Genomic DNA, 23,020 nt, shown 5'->3' with positions numbered 1-23,020 from the left:
CTGGTGTAACTCTAAGCAATGTTACACCACTCAATATTTTTTAATTCAATGTAAATTTTGACAAATCCGCCATTAGATTGCATTATCTTTGTATATTCTCCATGCTTGCAAAATTTCAAGGTGATCAAAGATTAATAGCCATGTTAACAATCAATTGTTTAAATTCAAGTTTTTATAGTTTAAAATAATGCATAAAAAATGAGTTATGGATTGAATGATAAATAACATCTAATTGGCATAAATGTTAAGAACATATAGAACATGTAATTTCAATGGTGGGATATTCAAAATATGAGTTTTATAACAAGTTATATATATATATGGTTGGGTTCAAATTACACCTGGTGTAACTCTAAGCAATATTACACCACTCAATATTTTTTAATTCGATGTAAATTTTGACAAATCCGCCATTAGATTACATTATCTTTGTATATTCTCTATGCTTGCAAAATTTCAAGGTAATCAAAAATTAATAGCCATGTTAACAATCAATTGTTTAAATTCAAGTTTTATAGTTTAAAATAATGCACAAAAAATGAGTTATGGATTGAATTGTAGATAACATCTAATTGGCATAAACGTTAACAACATAAAGAGCATGTAATTTCAACGGTGGAATATTCAAAATATGAATTTTATAACAAGTTATTGGATGGTTCTCTTGTTTGTTCATAGAGTCAGTTGAAGTTAATGCCAAGTGTCAACTATGACATCCAGCTCTAGAACTTACCATCTAATGAGCTATGTACCGCTCAACACATAGCCACATCATTTGACAATGGTACTTGCCAGAGAATCAAGTGTTCGTACTTATCATAATCAAAATCACTCATCATCTGACTGTGATCTCGAATAATTCTCATTTTGTAGCTCAAATTACTGTATTTAAACTTTGACACCATATCAGATAAAGCACAATATGTATGTTATGTTTGTAGACAATTCTATATTTATAATTATGGATGGTTACACTACTATGCAATGTAGTAGTTGAGCTTTTATTTTGATGATATTGTATAATTTTGTTAAGTGTAGATAAGTATGGTTGGGGATTATGTGCATATGGAGGTGGCCACATGTTTAAACATGGCTAGAACTAAACAAAATAAATGGTTTTATCAATGTATGCCACATTTTGAAACAACTATTATGAATGGTTAACTGATTTATATGTGCAGATTTTGAAATTGAGCATTTTTTTTTTCACTTGCTTTTGTTGTATAGAACCACAATAAATAGAATTACCAGTCATTTTTGAGACATACAACATTGCATTGAGCACACGTATACATGATGCAAGTAAATTATATTCACTACCTCATAAGGGACAGCAAGGGTGGATTATTTGTTATTGTGCATTTGTAATTTCTCTGACATTATGTCTTTGTAGAAAAATACATTATATCAGAGATACATAGTGAAAAATAAATTCCAAACTCTAGCACACAAACAGCATAAATAACAAATTTAAGAATATTTATCTGCAATCTATTGGAGACATGAGCACAGTTCCTTCAGTTTAGAAAACATGACCATGTGATCGGAACCAGTTATCACCTTCACTTCATCTGTTGGATTATACTCGATCATCCACCTTTGAAAATCCTCCTTTTCAAGCATTTGTAATTTCTCTGACATTATGTCTTTTTAGAAAAATACATTATATCAGAGATACATAGTGAAAAACAAATTCCAAACTCTAGCGCACAAACAGCATAAACAACAAATTTAAGAATATTTATCTACAATCTATTGGAGACATGAGCACAGTTCCTTCAGTTTAGAAAACATGACCATGTGATCGAAACCAGTTATCACCTTCACTTCATCTGTTGGATTATTCTCGATAATCCACCTTTGAAAATCCTCCTTTTCAACATTGTCTTGGTCACACACAATATAAACTCTACGAACAGACCCATATTTCTCCTTGGTTAATTCTACTTCTTTTAACAACAATGCATCATCACCATAAAGACGGAAAGGTCTCACCAAAGACATGGCAAGCGTCAAATCCTAATTCAGTTCATCATTAATTATTGTTAAGTAAATTTAATATATATATATATATATATATATATATATATAGAGAGAGAGAGAGAGAGAGAGAGAGAGAGATGGGTTCAAGTTACACCTGGTGTAACTCTTTAAAGTTACACCCCTTCTAAACCATTGGATTTAGGTAGATCCAACGGTAAAAAAAAGACATCAATTAATGCTAATATTCTGATAAGGATATCATTTACTATCCCTTATTTATTTTTTCTCTCTCTCTTTCTCCTCCATTGCACGTTTCTCTCTGCTCCCTCTTTCTCTTCCATCACTCTTCCACCTCCACTACCATAGTATTCCACCTCCACGGCCAAGTTGCCGGAAGCAAAAGAAGTAGTGGTTAAATTGTAGATTATTTGGTCCTGCATTATGAGTTATGACATTGTCTACGACCTGTGCAATTTTTATCTGTTATGCTTTTATGTTCAATGGGTAATGTAATGTCAAATAGCGTTGTTAAGCTACTTTCGAGATGGAGGAATTGAAATGGTAAATATTATTCATTTGTTTGGAATTGAGCTTCGTTTTGTCTTTTGTGAACTTCGCTAGGACTATGGTATATTAGTATGTACATGATTTAGTTCCTTTTTAGTTCCTTTCCTTCCAAAAAAACAATTACAAGATAGAAATGAAGGCAAGCTGTGAAGCTGATAACAACAACGTGGGACAAGCGTCACATAGATTAAGTTTAATTTGAAAATAATTATTTTTAGGTGATGAAATAAATGTCGGCCAACCCTATTATAGATCCTTGAAGGCTTGAGTACTGGAAAGCATTTGGTTTTCCTCTTAATTAACAACTTGTCTAGCCTCAAGAATGGGATAGAAAAAATTCAGTATGAGGATAGATGAGCTGGACACCTTGCAAGAATTTAGATCATCCTATTTTTGGACAAAAGAAGACATGATAATGTCCTGGCCGTGGAGGTGGAAGAGTGATAGAGGAGAAAGATAGCGAAACATATCTTTTTTTGGGTTTAAAGATAGGTATAAAATGTCATAAATAAGGGATAATAAATAATATCCTTATCAGAATATTAGCATTAATTGGTGTCTTTTTTTGACCATTGGATCTATCTAAATCCAATGGTTTAGAGTTACACCAGGTGTAACTCTTTAGAGTTACACCAGGTGTAACTTGAACCCATCTATATATATATATATATATATATATATATATATATATATATATATATATATATATATATATATATATATATATATATGTATCAGCTAATTGTTTAAGAATTTGAAACTTATACAAGTTAAATTGATGATTGCATGCCTGACTAACTTTTCTGATTTTTCTTTTTAAGGTTTTCTTCCTAATCAACGTGTGACAATGTTGAATAAACATGAGGTAAAAGAAAAGTATAAACTCTATATCTTATCTCAGGTGGGGAGAGCTGGTATAACTTGGTTGCCATGAAATTGGACCCAAATAGCCATGGGGTTGGTGGGTTGGTGGGTTGATGGGCCCTTGATCGAATGTGAATTGTGAGTCCATGAACGAATCCAACCTCCGAAAGAATTACATATAACCAAAGATATCATTATGCACATTTGGGAACTAGTATAGGAAAGAGCAGTGACCACTGACTCGATGGGGAATTTGGTGCTCCATTGATTGTCCTAAATTTGAGAGAGGCAAATTGGAAATCCATGATCTAAACATTATCGAATTCGCAGTAAAAAAGGTAATGATTTCATTACCTTTTCAGCTAAACTTTTCATGGTACATTCCTATGATACTATCCCTCATAGGTGTATCCTCCATAAGGTCACATCACATACCCAAGCTCGACGGTTTCGTTTATAATAAAAAACAGTCAAAGTCTATTCTCAATAGTTTCAAGTCCTTTAACATCACTACCGTACACCTTTAGCGCGATGGTTACTTTACAAGTATAAGTGCTTATGGGGTGTGTGGGGTAAGGACCAGGGTTCAAGTCTCTCGATTAGGCTAGATTAGAATCTCTCTCTCTCTCTCTCTCTCTCTCTCTCTCTCTCACACACACACACACACACACAAAATCATCGACATTCTTATATCATTATTCTTGCTATATGATAATATACAACGACTATGAGAACTTGTCAAAACAAGACTTTTTTTTTTTGTGTGTGTGGATATTTTTGTATAATGTTTACAGTGAACTAAATGATTTTTGTTTGTTTATTAATGTTTAAGAATATTGTGATATATCAAAGATGATAATTTTGTATTTAATAAATTTATGAATTATGATTATTGTATTAATACTACAATTCGGCCTCCCTTGGTAAATTTTTTTGGCTACGCCCTTGGGTAAAAGGTATCAAGGTAAAAAAAGATAAAAATTTAAAAGGTTAAAAATATTTTTGATTCAAGGATTGAGATTAAAAATGAACTTATCAAGTTTCAATTGTAACCCTTAAAAGTGGTATTGCATGGTGCAATAACTACCGGATCTCAATCCTTGCAAATTCATTTCAGCAAAGCGTCGAAGAGGTGATCCCGCATCCTGACAAAAATTTGATTAATGGTCAGATTTTTTGTTATAGGTGAAAGGAGTTTGTTTTGGTTATGTTGCGATGATAGTTGTTGGGAAAAATGGCTAAATAATCGTAATTTTTAAACTATTTAGTTAAACAACCCCCTTCTCAAACTACGTAGTAAGATACGGCTGTTTTGGAACTCGACATTACTGATGTGAAGGTTTTGGCAGAACTCGACATTAGCATTGTCACGTTCTACGCATATTTTGTCACTTAAATATTTTTGAAATTTTTTTATAGAACTCGATATTAGGAATGTCAAATTCCACTTAAAAATATGCATAGAACTTAATATTACTAATGTCAAATTTTAATTGGAACTCGACATCAATAATGTCGAGTTCCAAAATAGTGGTATTTTGCTAGATAGTTTTAAAAAATGGTTATTTGGCTTTAAAAATTAAGGTTATTTAGCCAGTTTCCCCCATAGTTGTTTCATTGAGAAGAAAGAAAATGGGGCAATGTGGGGCTGGCAAAGGCAGTAGCCGTAGCGCTAAGAAAAATTGATTTCCGTAGGCAGCTTCCCTGAGTTGAGAAAAGATAGGAAAACATAAAGTGAATTTTATGTCATTAATGATGCTAGAGTGAGTTATTGCCCATTGGATTGATTATAAAAATTTCTCTTGGGCAATTGGGGAGTCCAACAATTAGTCATGTATAACTAGAAATCATAAGAATAGATAGGGGCCGGTTATAATATTTTAGACACCTAGTAAGTTACCCGTGTAATGCATGGATAATTTTGTAATTTTTATGTTAGATGGTTTTGGATAATGTTGTATATGTATTATAGCATAATTGTTATAGAACTTTATTAGTAATAAGTTCATCATAAAAAAGCAAAAGTTATAAATTGCACATACATATCTATTATAATTATTCAATTGAAGTAATGAGAAAAAAAATAGAGGTGGCCACATGTTAAAAAAAAGGTAGTAGTTCAGCTTTTATTTTGATGATATTGTATAATTCTGTTAAGTTCAGATAAGTATGGTCGGGGATTATGTACATATGGAGGTGGTCACATGTTTAAACATGGCTAGGACTAAACAAAATAGATGGTTTTATCAATGTTCATTGTTGAAGGTATGCCACATTTTGCAACAACTATTATGAATGGTTACTGATTTATATGTGTAGGTTTTGAAATTGGGCATTTTTTCACTTGCTTTAATTTGTTGTATAGAACCACAAAAATACATAGTTTCATTTGGGCACAAAATTATCGGTCACTTTTGAGGCACATACAACATTGCATTATGCACACATACACATGATGCAAGCAAATCACATTCAATACCTTGGAAGGAATAGCAAGAGTGGATACGCATTTGTAATAATTTCATTGACATTATGTTTTTTTAGAAAAATATATTATGGATGAGATGCTTATTACACACAGAATAATCGATTTTACCCATACATTACATCAGATACATTGTGAAGAATATATTCGGAAGTCCAACATGAATATGGCATAAATAAGAAATTTAAGAATATTTCTCCACAATCTCTTGGAGACATGAGCACAGCTCCTTTGGTTTAGAAAACATAACCATGTGATCAGAACCAGTTATCACCTTCACTTCATCTGTTGGATTTTTCTCAATCATCCACCTTTGAAAATCCTCCTTTATAGCACTGTCTTGGTCACACACAATATAAACTCTACGAACAGACCCATATTTCTCCTTGGTTAGTTCTGCTTCTTTTAACAACAATGCATCATGACCATAAAGACGAAAAGGTCTCACCAACGACATAGCAAGCGTCAAATCCTAGTTCAGTTCATCATTGATCATTATTAAATTAATTATATATATATATAAGCCTAAGATAGATGGACACTTCATTTGGGGTATCATGCTCGTGTTGTATCTGTGTCATACATATGTTGTAACAGTGTTCTATTTGCTGTATCATGTTATAATTTTTCAAAAATTGCTTGTGTCTCTATATCATATGTATGTTTGTGTTCATGTCCTTGCATCCTAGATACTAACTAATTTATTAAGAAATTGAAACTCATATGTGCTGTTGAATTGATGGTTGCATGCCCAACTAACTTTTTTGTTTTTTTATTTTTATTTTTATTATAATGTTTTCTTCCTAATCAACGTGTGACAATGTTGAATAACTATGACGCTAAAGGAAAGTGTCAACTCTAAATTCTTACCTCAAGTGGGGAGAGCTGGTATAACTTGGATGCCATCACATTGGACCTAAATAGCCCTGTGACTGGTGGGTTGTTGGGCCCTTGATCGAATGTGAATTGTGAGTCCATGAGCGAATCAAATCTCCGATAGAACTACATATAACCAAAGATATCATTATGCACATTTGGGAACTAGTATGGGAATGAGCAGTGATCATTGATCAATGAGGGATTTAAAGCCCCTTTGATTGTCCTAAACTTGAGAGAGGTAGATTGGAATCCATGATCTAAACAAAATCTAATTCACAGCAAAACATGTAATAATTTCATTTACCTTTTTCAGTTAATCTTTTCATGGTATATTCCTATGATACTATTCCTCATAGGTGTATCCTCATTCATCCATAAGGTCACATCATATACCAAGCTCAACGGTTGAGTTATTAGTTTAAAATAAAAAATGATTAAAGTTTATTCTCTATAGTTTCAACTTTCAAGTCCTTTAACATCCCAAGTATATATAACTATTGTCAATCACTAGGACTCATCCCATAACTTCTATGACTTGATATGTGGTAAAGAAACCTGAAAACCACACTAAACCAGTGGTCGACAGTGACTTAAATCCATCGTGAAGTGGGGCATGAAACTAGTATATCTATAAGATAAAATAAAAAATTCACCCCTGCTTTTACCTCTTACAATTCGATTATGCTATTGCACCAAATTCAAATCCTACGAAATAACTAGCAAAACAAGTGGAGGATACAAACTCCAATAAACTTTAGTGATATTGCAAATAAGAGCACATTTGTTTTAAAGCAAAATGTTTAATGATGAGAAAATGTTTTGATTTTTGGTGTTTAGTCTGAATGAAAAATTACTAATGAACCAGTCGTATATCTTACTACGAACTACTCGTATATCTAGAAAAAAAATGATCGAGTAAGAAAGAGAGTCTTCCCAATCGCCAATCTCATTGCAAACTAGTCGCAAATCTTTAAAAAAAAAAGAAAAAGATGATTGACGAGAAGGAGAATCTTCCTGACCGTAGATCTCACCACACCATGCAAAGCTTCAACGCCATCAAAACGATGTTGTCAAGGCCAACACCAAATCTCCTTAGGTCTCTATATGTTGAGTCATGGGGTGGTTGGTGGCGGTGGTTATGATGAAGAGGAGTGTTGTGATTATGGTGGCCGGGTGGAAAATTTGAAGAGGGAGAAGGTCTCCAATTTAAAAGCTTTGGGGTGTAAACTGTTTTACACCATTTTTAGTCATGCCAAACACCTGGGGAAAAAAAAAAGGAAATAGTTTCCAAAAGATATTTTATGTTGAACTAGTGTAGCCTTAATATTATCGTTTTTTTTTTTTAATGGGTGGTGTAAGGAATGATCCAACATTTGAAACTCTTGTTGCATATATGCAATATTTGTTGCATATATATATATATATATATATATATATATATATATATATATATATATATATATCACAATGATTTTTTTTGTTTTAGAGAGTTTCAACCTATGACGTCCATTCCTGATAATAACTCTTTAATTATCACCAGATCAAGACACCAATCAGTTTTTGATGTAAGCGGAGATTAAACCCCAGATCTTTTATACAACCATCAGAGACATTACCAGTTGAGCTAACTGGAACCCACATATCGCAATGAATTTACATATGCAAGTTATTAACATTTTAAAAAAACAAGAGCATTATGCAAGCCAAATATACATTATTGACAAGTGCATTATTTTTTTCTTTTTTTCCAAAAAATGAGCATTATAATCACTCATAATTGAGCATTTTTTTAAACTTGTGTTCTTAAGGACACTTATCGATAAGACTCTTCTTTAATAAGAGAAAAAAAAATCACAACTTTTTAATGTTGAGGTGACATATTGGGAGTGTGCAATAAAAGAGATTTTCATTTTATCCTAAGTTTAGATAGAAGGAGCGGAAGAGATGAACGAAGAAACCACTCAAATATACTTCAAATTAATATATTATGACTTCTAATAATAATAAAAATAATACATTCTTCTCTCTCTCAAATCTATATATATATAGCCAAATCTCAGAGAAAATCCAATTAGATTTTAATTGGATTCTCAATTTTGCGCCACGTATTCTATTTAATTTTTAATTTTGTGTCAGATGAATTATTGAGTGTAAAAATCAAATAGTTCAAATCCAATTAGATTCTAAATGGAATTTCAATTTTCTACCACGTGTCCATTTATTTTTTTAATTTTTGTGATAAGTGAATTATTGGGTAAAAAAAAAAGAGTCTAAATCCAATTAAATTATAAATCATATATATATATATATATATTATGGAAAACCATTACATATTTTAGAAATGTATAGTTTAAAAAAGTGTAAGTTAATACTATGAATAATTTAAAATCTTTTCTAAAAAAAAAGTATAAATGTGATTGTTTTTAATTGTACCATGCATATGCATGGGGCTACATATTAATATATATTTAAAGCCAAGATTGAGAGAAAATTTAATTAGATTCTAAATTAGATTCCAATTGTTGTCTAATTTTGCGCCACACGTTCTATAAATTTTTTTTTATTTAAAAATTGTTCTAGGTGAGTTAATGTTATGCAAAAGACGAAGAGTCTAATATAAATAAACTATAAAAAAAAGCCAATAAACAAAAAAGAAGAAGAAGAAAAAGTAAACTCATGTGTATATCCAAAACATTTATGTATATAACCACCACGCACCCTTGGTGCGGTAGTCACTCCACAAGTATAAATGCTTGTGGGTTGTGAGGAACAAAAGCCGGGGTTTAAGTTTCCAAGAGGGAACTTCACACACATATACACTTAGATTACGCTAGAGTAGAAATTCTATCTTGTACAAAAATAAAAAAAAATAAAAAAACATTTATGTATATATCTATGGCTTAAAAAAAATGTGTAACTCTTACACTAGATATAATTTGAACTCATATATCATATATATGTGTAATGTATATGCACAAGTTATATAATGGATGTTTCCTTTTTGTAATCAATTAAAGTGATGTTAAATCCATCAATTCTTGGGATGTCAAAGCAGAATAATCAAGTACTTATCTAAATTTGGAAAAAATATGTCGTGACATTGATGAATGAGACAATAAAGGAATGGTTGTTCAATGGAAGAGATAAGAGCGAGTCACGTGTGTGGCTGAGGCCTGCATAAGACTAAAATCTCAATCTCAAAGCCAATGTCTATCCATTGCATTTTCTAAGTAACCAAGTTCTAGGATCATCAATCATTTTAAAATTTTTTTGGTATAATTTTGATGTGATATATTGTGAGTAATTAACTATTAGTTATACATGGGTCAACTAATTTTTCTTCATCAATCACATTTTGCTATGTTACAGACAAAAAATTATAAAAAAATTTGTAGTACTAGACTTTTCCAAGCAACTCTTATGAAAAGTGATAGTTGAAGGGTCATAATGTCTTGATCCTGTCAACTAATAATAACGCACTAAGGGTCCGTTTGGATAGAACTTATTTTGCTGAAACTGAAAACTGAAAACACTGTAGCAAAATAATTTTTAAATATATGAATAGTTTTGTGGGACCTATTTTTAATGAAAAAGTTGTTAAAAAGTGAAATTTGTGGGACCTATGAACAGTGTATTTGTGTACTGTTCATGGCTGAAAAGTCAAAATAAGCTGCTAGGTAAAAAAAAAAAAACAAAAACGTAGACGCACAAACGGCGGATCCAAACGCCCTCTAAAAGTTTTAAGGAAAAAATTAACGGCTTAAGTGTTTCGGTTTAGAAAATATTTTTTAAAATGTTTTATGAGAAAAAAAAAAAAAACTGATTTTAGCTTTTTATATTACTCATCAGAGTAGAATCAAAACTTTCTTAGAAACTCAACATAATCCCTCACCTTGCAACACCAGAGCAGTGGCTTTGCTCCGGTAGACTAGAGACTCATTCGGTGATAAGAACTGGTCATTTTTTTCCATGTAACCTCAACCTTAACTTATCATTTGCTTTATTTATAAAATCTATGCCATACAAATTTTAATGTGATTTTTAATGATAAAATGATCTGATTATGTACAAACATGTCCTATTATTTTTGGGGGTGAAGGTTTCAATTGTAGAGAAAACATTTGATTAGTAAAGTTAAGAAGAAACGAAAGACTGTACAGAGTTTTTCGAGTCCATTATTTTCATGACATTGCCATACCCATCTATTATCCAAGATTGTCAAGCTAGATTGTCTAACAATATCTAATAGCAGTAACTTAGATAGAGAGTAGTACCTCATCATTTACTGCACAGAAATTGAGGTCAGGACCAAACATAAGGGCTGTAGCATATACTGCAACAGAAACTTTCTCAGGGAACTTTTCCATGGCAACAGAGATACAAGCTCCACCAAAGCTGTGGCCCACAAGGATGACTCTTTCATCTGCTGGAAGAGATGCCATGAATTCCATCAAAGGCTCAAGGTAATCTGATAGTGATCTGAGCTCATGTGCTTGCTTTGGGTGAATCCCGCTTGCAGCTAAGTCCAAGGCTGTTACTTTATGACCAGCCGATTTCAGTAGGGTTGCCACTTTGTACCAATTCCATGCTCCATGACAGGCTCCATGAACCAGCACAAAATGACTCTCCTTCTTCTCCATCTCCTCCACCTTGTGTTGTCAGTTGTGTGTGACTATTGATAATTGCTTAATCTTTTATACTTTTTAGAAGAAGAGCTAGAAGCCTCAATAATTGGACACGCTAGCTTGGTAATTCTTTTTTTCTTTTTTAAGAGGGGTAAATTTTATGGTGACACTGAGGCACTACTGACAACTTGGAATTAGGGAGGACAGAAGTATAAGCCAAAAAATAATTATGAAACTCACAAATACACAAAATTATTGAAAAGAGAACTTGACTTTAAAAAAAAAAAAAAACTTCCAAATCATTTGAACCCTTTCTTTTGAAAAAATAAAATATTGTAGTTGGTTTTCTCATAATGCACAAATAAAATATAATTTGAACTTATCATCCCATTAAATATTCAATAATCTACAAATCATTACACACAAACACTCCACAACTAACCAATGAATTTCAAAGTTGGAAATAATCTCAAATTTTATTTTATTTTTTTAAAAGATACTAACAACAAACACTATAAGACAAGCATAGTACAAACAAAATTTGACACTGTCAAGTAACAAATACACAAAACAGGACATGGTTGATGTGTTAGTCACTACTACAGTATTTTTTATGATAAAATATTACTTTAACTTTATTAAAGAGAGAAAGAGAAAAAGATGGAGCATTATATGTTATCTGCCCCCCCCCCCCTCTCTATCTCTCTCTCTCTCTCTCTATTTTCGGTGAGTGTAAATTGTGGAGAGAGTTCTCGGAGAAAATAGACATTTGCTCATAATTTAAAAACGTAGTAAAATGTCTTTGTTTTGAAACTATTTAGCAAAATGCCCCTATTTTTTAACTCAATTTTTAAAAAATCGAGTTACAGGTGAAATTCGACATTAGCAATATCGAGTTTATGCAAATTTTGTCATTTAAATTTTTTTTGAAAATTTAAGTGGAACTCAATATTGCTAATATCGAGTTTCACTTAAAAATATACATAGAACTCTATTTTGTTAAAATCGAGTTTAAAAAACAAGGACATTTTTCTAAATAGTTTCAAAATAAGGGTATTTTGCTGCATAGTTTGTAAATAAGGGGCAAATGCATATTTTTCTTGAGAATTCTTTCATCTCTGCCTCTTTTTTATTTTCTTCACAACTCAAATAATCAAATCAAGCTAATCAATCGACAAAAGTTTAGTAATTTTTGACACTAGAGATTCAGATATGGGAGATAAGATACTCCAATCCCAAAAGGAGGATAGATTAGATATGATACCAAAATTTGAGAGCGGTGGACTGGTGGTGGCGTGGTGCCAGTCTATTTATTGCTACTGCTTTGTTGTGTTGTGCTGCCGTTGCCCACTTGCCTAGGCCTAACTAGGGGGTGGCAAAATCTAACACGACTAACCTGTTTATAAACAAGACATGGGTTGAGGTTAAATGGGTTCGGGTCATATTTGAGTCCACACAGTTGACCCGTTTAATAAATGGGTTGTGTTCGTGTTCAACATGCAAACCCGTCTAACCCATTTCACCCGTTTAGCTTATAAATGTAAAAACTTATGTTATTATTGCTTAATTTTTGTTGTTGTAATTATATGTTCATTACTATATTTATGATTGTAATTGTATTTTAATCTTAGATATTTGGGAATTGATAATAGGTTATTCAGGTTAAGTATGACCTATTAATTAATCGGGTTATTAAACAGGTTATTTGTATTGACCTTTACATGACTTGTTAATTAAACGGGTTAAATATGTCATGTCGAGTAGACCTGTTTAATAAACAGGTCAGGTAAGAATTAAGGATTCTTGACACATTCACTAAACAGGTCGGGTTCGAGTTCGGGTCAACCCATATATTTGAATACTCATGACTCGACACAACATGACCCGACCCGCGAACACAAATTGCCACCATTAGGCCCAGGGTCTCCCTTTCCCTGCCTTCCAGTCCCAGGTCACACTTAGCTTAGGTTTTCTTTCTTTCTTTCTTTCTTTTTTTGTGCTTAGTGTCTTGCATGCGTGTTGAGTGTCTTTTTCTTTTTAAACCCTCTCTTTTTTTTTTTCTTTTTTTATTGGGTGTATGTCTGCTTAGGTATTGTTTGGATTTAAGCTAATTTTTGAGCTGGTTAAATTTATTTTAAATTTTATACTAACAAATTTTTTTATAGCCCTTTAAAAAGATCAATAATATTGTTGAGGGGGCAAAATGCAAATTGATTGAAGCAAATTGCAAAAATTAATACATACATACATATATATACACACTAGATTTTTTTTTTTTTTTTTGTGAAAAATTTAGGGGGGCCACTGCCCCCCTAATCCAAGAATAGCTCCATCCCTGCTGCCAAGTTACTTAAAAAGGTCAACCTACAATATTACAAAACTTAGTACATAATACTTATTACGTGTTTTAAAATAATGATTCACCAATCAATATCGTTATTAAAATCTATCACTCACATTCATTACATTATACACACTTTCCATGGAGGTTTTAAACATCTCCATGGAGGCAATGTCATTAAGGAACAAATTGTCAAAAAAGTAAAAGTGGGATGTTAAAACTTTGGAAGCTAATCTATATCAAAATCAATGAATAACAGCAAAATCTTGACTCTTTCTATTCTTTGTTGGCACATTAAGTAGTAAATATAATTTTGTGGAGATAGGGGCGATGGTTAGGAAGAACACATTTAGTTTTGTTATTTCCCCTAGAATATTCTTTGAGAAGCTGTTTTAAGTTTAAGTTTAATGATGTTGGTGTTAGCTTTCTTTTTAGTTGTTTATTTTAAAAGTCTTTATTTTAGGGATTTTGTTGGTGATAGACAATATCTTAACCCTTTTCTCTATATATATTCAATCATTCAACAATCTCAATAGATAAAAAATCGAGATTATAAATAAATATATGAAAATATTGATATTTAATATATTTGTAATGGTAAAAAATAGGTTCAATATTTTAGGTGTTACATTATAAATAAATATATGAAATATAGATATTTAATATATTTGTAAAGGTAAAAATTAGGTTCAATATTTTAGGTTTTATACCTTAAATTTTCAATCAAATTCAACTAGATGACTATGTTTAATAATACAATATAAATTTTGTTATCTTTATTTTAAGAACAATAAATTCAATCATATGGTTCATTGATCAATGCAAACATGTGATTTAATTTTAATCGAAGATCCTAGGGTACAACATCAAAGAAATAGTACCTAAATTTTGCTCAAACAATAAAAGATGAAACTAAAAAATATTTTTTGATAATTATGTTGCCATATTTCATAATAGTACTTGAAATACTAATTAATAAATGATTATAATGAATATTAGAGCATTAGATTTATAGTGAAATTGTAATATTTTGTACAAGTATAATTGGGGGAATATTTAGTAATTATTTTATAAAAAAAAATAAATAACATGATTTTTTCAAAATAATTTTCCCAACTGATAGCAACCCAAGTTTGTAGTGACCAAATGCAGGACTATTTTCAAAGCTTTTCGAGAAATCAAGTTTTTGCACAACGTCTGGAATAGTAATAGAGCAACCAATGCTCTTTGCCAAAATGGGTGTAATCAATCTGATGTTTTTGTTTTTAACTCTTGCCTAACTTGTAAAAAATCTTGATTTTTTTTTTTTTGCAATAAAAAAAAATGGTTAGATAAGGCGATAAGTGTGGCTTCCCTATCTAAGGGTGACCATAGTAGCACCCTAACTGCTTTCAAGATAAGACCCCATACCACAATTACTAGTGAGTTAGGTGAACATCCTACAGGTGAGGTAAAAGGAGCCACAACACATTATTAGTGGGGGAACTCAAACCATTCCCTAAGACATGTTGGCCCAAGCCCTTACTACTAGGCTAATGACCTGTTTGGGCTATTAATGATTCATTAATATGCATTTTGTTCTAACCAAAATTAGGTCTCCAAAAGAGAACTTCACACACATATACACTTAGATTAGGCTAGAGTAAAAATTCTATCTTGTACAAAAAAAAATACAAGCCAATGCCAGAACAATGAAAAGGAAAGAAAAATCCTCTTATCATTGGTCAAAATTTCTTCAACTTTTAGCTCTTGATTCCACTCTTGGGAGACAAAGTATCTTAGGCAAAATTTGCCAAACAGTATGGAAAATTATTAGGTGGATGGCATGCGTTCAAAGTTATTGAGTTAGTTGGACTCTTTTTGGAAGTCGATTTTAACAAACTCAACTTCTAGGCAACTTCAGCTCCACTTCTAGCAAATATATAAGTCTAACATGGATTAAAAAAAAGGAAACAAGCCACGTGGAAGTCGAGTTTACTAAACTCGACTTCTATTAAAAGTCAAGTATATTGAACTCAACTTCAAGCTTGGGTTAAAAAAAAATTCATGGGGGTAAAAACGAGAATCCGAGTTTCATATAATCAAGTTTACTAAACCTTCTCTCTTCGATGAACCTTCTCTCTCTCTCACTCCGGTGTCTCTCTCTTGTAGAACTTTGAAGTAGAACTTGCAGTTTCCTCCGTCCATCATCTACCTCTGTGGCGAGGAATCCGACTCAACAAGTTCGTTCTCTCTCTCTCTCTCTCTCTCGTGGGCAGGGGCGATTTCTTTCCCTTTATTTATTGGCTAAAATGGGTTTTAATTTGGAGATTTGGGTTTCATTTGATTTGGGTTTAGTTTTTATTTGTTTTTGTTTATTGTGCTATTACATATATTTTTTATCCGCATAATGTTTAAACTTGCTGAAGGCATGGTATACTTAAGGTTAACATCATGTGATGTAGTGCATTGGAACCTTATGTTTAGTCTTAGACCAGTTCAAGATACATGGTACATTTGCCTTTCTTTTTTCTTTATTTTTTTCAGAATTTTGAAACTGAATAGCAGGGTATAGGAACTAGAAAATTATGCCTAGCTAGAAACTCAAATATCCTTTGTTCAACTGAAATCAAGTAAAATGCTTAAAAAGCATTGAATTCATATATAAAGAAATAGACATCTGGAGCCATCCAACAGTATGTTTTGGTTTCGGTAGTCATAACACCAGTTTGAGCTTGCATTTCTAGCAATGCCAAAATCAGCAATCTTTACAACCTGGTAGACAATTTTTTTGAAATTTAGTCAATAGAAACTTAGATCAATCTTAAAGCCATGTTTACAGCCATGAAACAACCTAACAAAGCTCCCATCCAGAAGAACCAATAAATCAAGGACAAGAATGCATGTAGCTGCCCTCTAGTTTGGAAGCAAAAAGAGAAGGGAATATTAATCTAAAGAGATATATAGGCTGTTAAAAAATTTCATGACAATCAGTAGTGCCTTTTTATCAACTTTCATCCATTAATACCTAATAAGCTCTCATCCTTGTTAATTACATTGTTCGAGAAAACCATAAGCAGAACCCTACCTTCTGAGTCTGTATTAAACTAAAATTAACGCCTTCACATCCTATCATACTACCTGCAATCATGTGCCATGTCAATTAGGGGTCACTAGTCAAAATTTTATGTCGGAGAGCAGTTCTCCATCATGCGTACTAGCCAAAATTGTTAATTGAAAAGCAATTCATAGTTAAATTGGTCATTTTTATTTCAGAAAATGTAGTTGTCCTTTAAATTAAGCAAACTAGTCAAATTGGTTAATTTTGACATGATTGTTTTTAACCATGTCATCATCAACCCATCATCAGGCTATGCATCAGTATCTCCAGACTAAGACAGTGATCAATGAATAAGCCATGACTTTAGGAAACTCCAAGGGAGGTAAGAAGTAGTCCTTAATATACAATAACAAAAAAAAAAAACATACAGATCTAAAAGGCAACAACATAAAAATGAAAATCTCTTACTCCATTTCCATCTATCAAAAGATTGGCAATTTCCAGGTCCTGATGGATTATATTATTGTGATGCAACTAGTTCATTCCCTTGGAAACATCAACTAGTGCGTTGGATTTTCTGTATTTAACTTAGGTATGTGTTGAAAATGGATGATAAAGTGTGTTAGAAATTGAATCAGAAATGGTTTTTTTTTGTGTTTGTTTGTATTGTGAGGTTTTGAGAAGGGTTTCTAGATTAGATTTTCCTTGGAGGGCTATTTGGAGGGTGATGGCAGCCATGAAAGTAGTCTTTTCTTTTTCGATTGTGTCTTTGGGGGAAAATTCTAACCATAAATACTCTTATAAAATGAAGGAGACTATTGTGGATCGGTTTTGGATGCCATTGGTTTGTGGTTATTTTGGGGAGGCTATTCAGCTTGCAACTTAGTTTCTTTTATTTAATAAAGATTCTTATTACCTATCAAAATATTATCGTGCTTCTCTTAGCATGGAAGTCTACCTTTAAATTGAATTCCAGGACACATTAATGATTAATCCAAATGAAAGGATGTAAAAATTCTCTCTTCGCATTTGGAGCATTTTGACTAACATTCTGGGGGTCTAATGGTCTATAATGCATCATTTTAGGAGGATCATTCTCTCTCTATTCAATGTCACTAACCAATATTGCACATTACACAAATCTATTATTTATAGCTGATATGACACAAAAACTTTTTGCAGCATGACAATAGATCCTGGACCCATTGATCGTAGTGTATTGATAGAACAAGTTAAACATCGATCTGAGTTATTGTGGAACCTTGGGAGACAAGTAATTGCATGAGTTTTCTTGTACTATGCATTCATGTCACAACTCTAATTAGCCATAAATACTAAATAATTTTTATCTATTGTTATAATATTTGCAGGATCCTCCTGGCACACTGGATTGTCGAAGTCGCCATGAAGAGTTGACACTTCGAGGTCCTATGGTAGATGATCGTGTCCTTGCCATTGTGAGGTTGCTTGGTCTAAAGGGTCTGCACTTGGTCTCATCCATACAGCTTGACCAAATATTGATCACTGCATTTGTAGAGCGATGGCGCCTAAAGACCCATACATTCCACCTATCACATGGTGAGATGACGATCACATTGCAAGATGTGGAAGTTATCATGGGGTTGCCCATCGAGGGTGAAGCAATGGTTAGGCCCACTAGAAGAACTTGGAAAGATGTGTGTGCTGAAATGCTTGGAATTCAAATTCCAAATGGTCGTCAAACTGTGCTAAAAGGTCAAAGGATTCTGATACCCGCACTTGTCGACTGAATCAGACAACCACTGCCTCCGGATGTCAATGAGATTCAAGTTCATCAATATGCTCATTGCTATATACTAGCCCTACTAGGGGATATGGTATTTCTTGACAAGTCCAGAGATAGGGTCCATCTCATGTGGTTAAAGTTCACGCAGAACCTTCGTAATCCACGCAAGTATAGTTGGGGTAGTGCAGTCTTATCGTGGTTGTACAGACAGCTGTGCAATGCAACCGACAAGAAGGCAAAGCAGATTGCCAGACCATTGATTTTGGTCCAATTGTGGATATATGTCAGGTTCCCACATATGTCCCTACAGATGGTGCCCTAACCTGAGGGTGTTTATGGTCCACCACTACCACCAATTCCTATTTCTATGAAGTAAGTATATATTGCATAATTAGTGTGTCATCATGTATTATGCCACATTGTTATACGTAAACGACTAATGACCATGCAATGTTACTTGCTTGTAGGTGGGCAGGGGCGATGTGTACAACGAATACTCCCACGCACATGCTTTCCACATATCGCAATCAAATTGCCACGACACGGATAGACTAGGTATAATACTTGTATTTATACGTCCATAATAACTTATGTACTTCAAAAAGTTTTTCATTGCCCACTATTGTGCTACTTGCTATGCAAATTATGAGAAATTTTCTGAATGTGGTTGCTTTACTCAGTGGCTTTTGTAGGTTAAGTGGGAGCCATATGAAAATGACTTGAGCCACCTTCCTCCTAGTTTTCGCATCGAGGGAAGTAACGTGTGAAGGTTGACCATTCCACTTATATGTTTTTGGCTTGTAGAGTTCCACCTAGCCGATCGTGTCCTACAACAGTTTGGGCTAAAGTAGGAACAACTCAAAGATGCTAATACCAATTCTGATTTGCACAAAATAGATGCGAGGGGCAAGGTAGAGAAAAATTGGTTGGTGGAACATTCAGTCCATATTCAGAATTGGAATGATCGTGATCAATACGTTTGCAATGCACTTAGGATGGAGGAGGTGATGTCACGTCATCATCCATATATGGTGTGGCATCGTAAGATCACTCAATTGTATATCGACTGCGCTAGTGCTAAGATGGAAATTTTGGTAATGTGCATAAGTTTATTTTGTTTCGTATGTTGTGTTTGACGTTATGTATGTATCATACTTAATTATGCCGGTGATTTAATGATAGTTTGCAACCCAACTGGCTGTCCTCAACTGGTTTAGTGAAGAATCTTACGAATACAAGTTCATAGAGTAAACTTTGCTTGCGCACTTCACACACAATCTTTGCTGGTTGGACCACTCAGTTATATAATTCTTGTTGTTGTCCATAGAGTAAACTGTTAATGCATGTCTCACCGCCTTTTTATTAGGGAAAATCAACCCTTTGCTAAAATTCATTCCCCGCACCCAACTTGATGAAAATGGTATCTCAACATTTGAATGATCAACTATATTATCTCAAGTGTTTGCATGGAATGACAGGCCATGAGCTTCATATGTAGGGACTGTAGTTGTAACATGCTGCACACCTATACCATCGCCTATATCATCTTGAAACTCTATAGCATCATCATCATGATCATCCACGACATCATGATGGACATTGTCAACATTTTCATAGTTTATAGTATTCTTGTGAAAGTCATCTCTCCCAATCATATCTTCATACTCATCTCTACCATGATCAACATCATCTTCGTCTTCGTCTTCCCCACCTAGAGATTGAATACATTCTTGTTGATAACTAGATCCACAAGCCTCCATTGGAGTTGGTGTCTCTTGACATGGTAGTGTATAACCTGCAACTATAATGCACGGGGTAAGAGTCGAATGACTATCTGCATGTAATGATTGTAATTCTTCCCCGCCACCACCCTCCAAAGTTGTTTGTTGCACATCTTCACCGCCAACTTCTATACGAGGCTCCATACTCATATACAACTCAACAGCTTTTAACTGGAGTGTAGAGTTTATCCTGTCAAACATAATCTTAACATGCTTGTCTCCCTTTATTTCAATAGGCGTGAAGACAATACGGTCACTAAACACTGCATGAGGAGCACAATATGTAATTTTTGTGTCATGCAACTAACAGTCCAAATCCATCTCTTTCATAATTTTATTTTTCAACTTCTTCAAATTCATCTCCCGCTGTTTCTTTAGCTGAATAATTTCTAACTTTTTACCAGGCCCTTCATATGTCACTTCATAAGTCACATCATTGCAGGGCTCCCCACCATAATATGGATATAAATCAATCGAACTCATTACAAGCTTATAAGTCAAATAAGTTTACCAAAAGTTAGTGACAAATATAACACCTTTATTCAATATGAACTACAAAATATTGCCTGAAGGAAATATAAAGATAACACTGTATAGTCCACTAAACAATTATAAAAAAAAAAAAGTTTAAACTCAAACAAATTTGTACATGGTTGCTAACCTTAAAAAATTAATATTCGTTACACCTTACAACTAACAAACAATTACACATTACAACACATTGCAAGTAAATAATATGTTACCCATTCATTCGCATTATGCATAACAACATATTACAATGAAAAACCCATTGCATATTTCAAATAACAACCCATTACAAAGCACAAATAACAAATGCAAAAAACAACAACAACAACAACAACAACAACAACAATAATAATAATAATAATTACTATTACAAACAACACATTACTCATCAACAATATAACAGTGGTATGTGTGTGTGTGTGTGTGTATATATATATATATATCAAATGAAAAAGTGAGTAATTTATTAAAAAAAAATTGAAGAAGGTTTGAATATTAACTAGGTCTAACCAAAAAAATAATTAAAAAGGTTTGAATATTTACCAACAAATTGAAGAAGAAGAAAAGTTTTTTAATTTGTAGAATGATCAATGTGTGTGAAAGGGAGAATTTGGGCGTGGGAGAGAGCTGGGAGAAGTGAGAGTTGGGAGATGAAATTAGTGTAAGTGTATTAGAGATGAAAGTGTATTATATCTGAGATGGTTGAGGTTGGTGTAAAATTAATTGGAACTCGAGTTTGATAGACTCGAGTTCCATTTAAATTTTTTTTTACCGTGCTCGCATAACTGACTTAGGTGGGGTAGGTGGTGTAATGACTAGCCTAGAATACTTGATTTTATATGGTCTACGTGAGTTTTACATTTTTTAACCAAGCTTGAAGTCGAGTATAGTGAACTTGACTTTCAATAGAAGTTGAGTTCAGTAAACTCGACTTCCACGTGGCTTTTTTTTCATTTTTTTAATCCACGTTAGACATATTCATCTGGTGGAAGATGGGTCTATTTTGGCTAGAAGTCGAGTTTGTTAAAGTCGACTTCCAAAAAGAGTCTAACTTACCAATTAAGTTTGAACGCTGCCATCCACATAATAATTTTCTGGAATTGTACTGTTTGGCAAATTTTGCAGAGTATCTCAAATAAAACCTTAGACTTCAATTTTTGTCACGGTAACAATCCCCCTATGGCTATGTCCCACACCAATAGTAAAATGGAATTTTGAGTTGATCATAACGATATGTCCCAGTCCCACACCGATAGTCCAACGGAGGATTTTTTGTGTGTGTTTTGGTGTGCTAATAAATACTAAAACATCCGATGCTAGTGCTTTAATAAATGAAATAGTAAGCAAATCCATTCTCTCTTATTCAAATAAACACGTAGTTTCAAATTTTAGCAAAGGAAGGGGGGTTAAGGGGACCATGGCCCCCTTGACTTTTCAAAAATCCTCCCTCCCTCTTTTTGATTAAAAAAATTTATATAATTTTGGGCATAATTTTAAACATGTCATGACTTATTCTTTTTTTTGCAAAGATGAACACTTGTTTGATGTAATTTTTTTTTACATAAGAAAATATTATATATATGTTAAATCAAAATTACAAATATTTCATGTATAAGTAATAAATATTATATATATATATATATATATATTGAAATCCTACTGTTAAATTACATGTTCTATATGTTCTTAACATTCATACTAATTTTCATGTTAATTTGTTGTTATTTATGATTCGATCCATAAACTCATATTTTATTTATTATTTTAAACTACAAAAACATGAATTTAAACAATTGATTGATGGCATGATTATTTTTATTTAATCATCTTGAAATTTTACAAGCAAGGAGAATGTATGAAAATAATGTAATCCAATAGAGGATTTGTTAAAATTCGCATTTAATTAAAAAATATTATATGGTGTAATATTGCTTAAAGTTACATCAGGTGTAACTTAAACCCAACTTATATATATGGGTTCAAGTTACACCTAGTGTAACTCCTTAAAATAACACATTTTTAGACCATTGGTATCTATGAGATCTAATGGTTAAAAAAATCAACTATCACATCAGCAAAAAAATTTTAAGCGTGTTTTTTTTTTCTCTTTCCTTATTTTTTACAACCATTGATTTCTTTCACCTTATTTATTTATTCATGTG

The 23,020-nt window shown here is 32.7% G+C and overlaps 2 protein-coding genes across 2 annotated transcripts; one reads left to right on the top strand and one right to left on the bottom strand.

Annotated features, from left to right (window-relative positions):
• Positions 1–5,901: 5,901 nt before the first annotated feature.
• Positions 5,902–11,473, bottom strand: LOC142623552 (methyl jasmonate esterase 1-like). The gene is made up of 3 exons (XM_075796988.1): positions 11,053–11,473; positions 6,770–6,901; positions 5,902–6,371 (listed from the first exon to the last, which is right to left on the bottom strand). The coding sequence occupies exons 1-3, from the start codon at positions 11,416–11,418 to the stop codon at positions 6,084–6,086; spliced, it is 786 nt and encodes a 261-aa protein (XP_075653103.1). The 5' UTR covers positions 11,419–11,473; the 3' UTR covers positions 5,902–6,083.
• Positions 11,474–17,967: 6,494 nt separating this feature from the next.
• Positions 17,968–18,553, top strand: LOC142625414 (serine/threonine-protein phosphatase 7 long form homolog). The gene is made up of 2 exons (XM_075799078.1): positions 17,968–18,057; positions 18,155–18,553. Exons 1-2 carry the CDS (start codon positions 17,968–17,970, stop codon positions 18,551–18,553), a joined length of 489 nt encoding a protein of 162 aa, XP_075655193.1.
• The last annotated feature ends 4,467 nt before the right edge of the window (positions 18,554–23,020 follow it).

Source organism: Castanea sativa, chromosome 2 (assembly GCF_040712315.1).
Source record: "Castanea sativa cultivar Marrone di Chiusa Pesio chromosome 2, ASM4071231v1".
Taxonomy (NCBI): domain Eukaryota; kingdom Viridiplantae; phylum Streptophyta; class Magnoliopsida; order Fagales; family Fagaceae; genus Castanea; species Castanea sativa.
The sequence above is the reverse complement of the archived record's forward strand: the minus strand, read 5'-3'. Positions and strand labels throughout refer to the sequence as shown.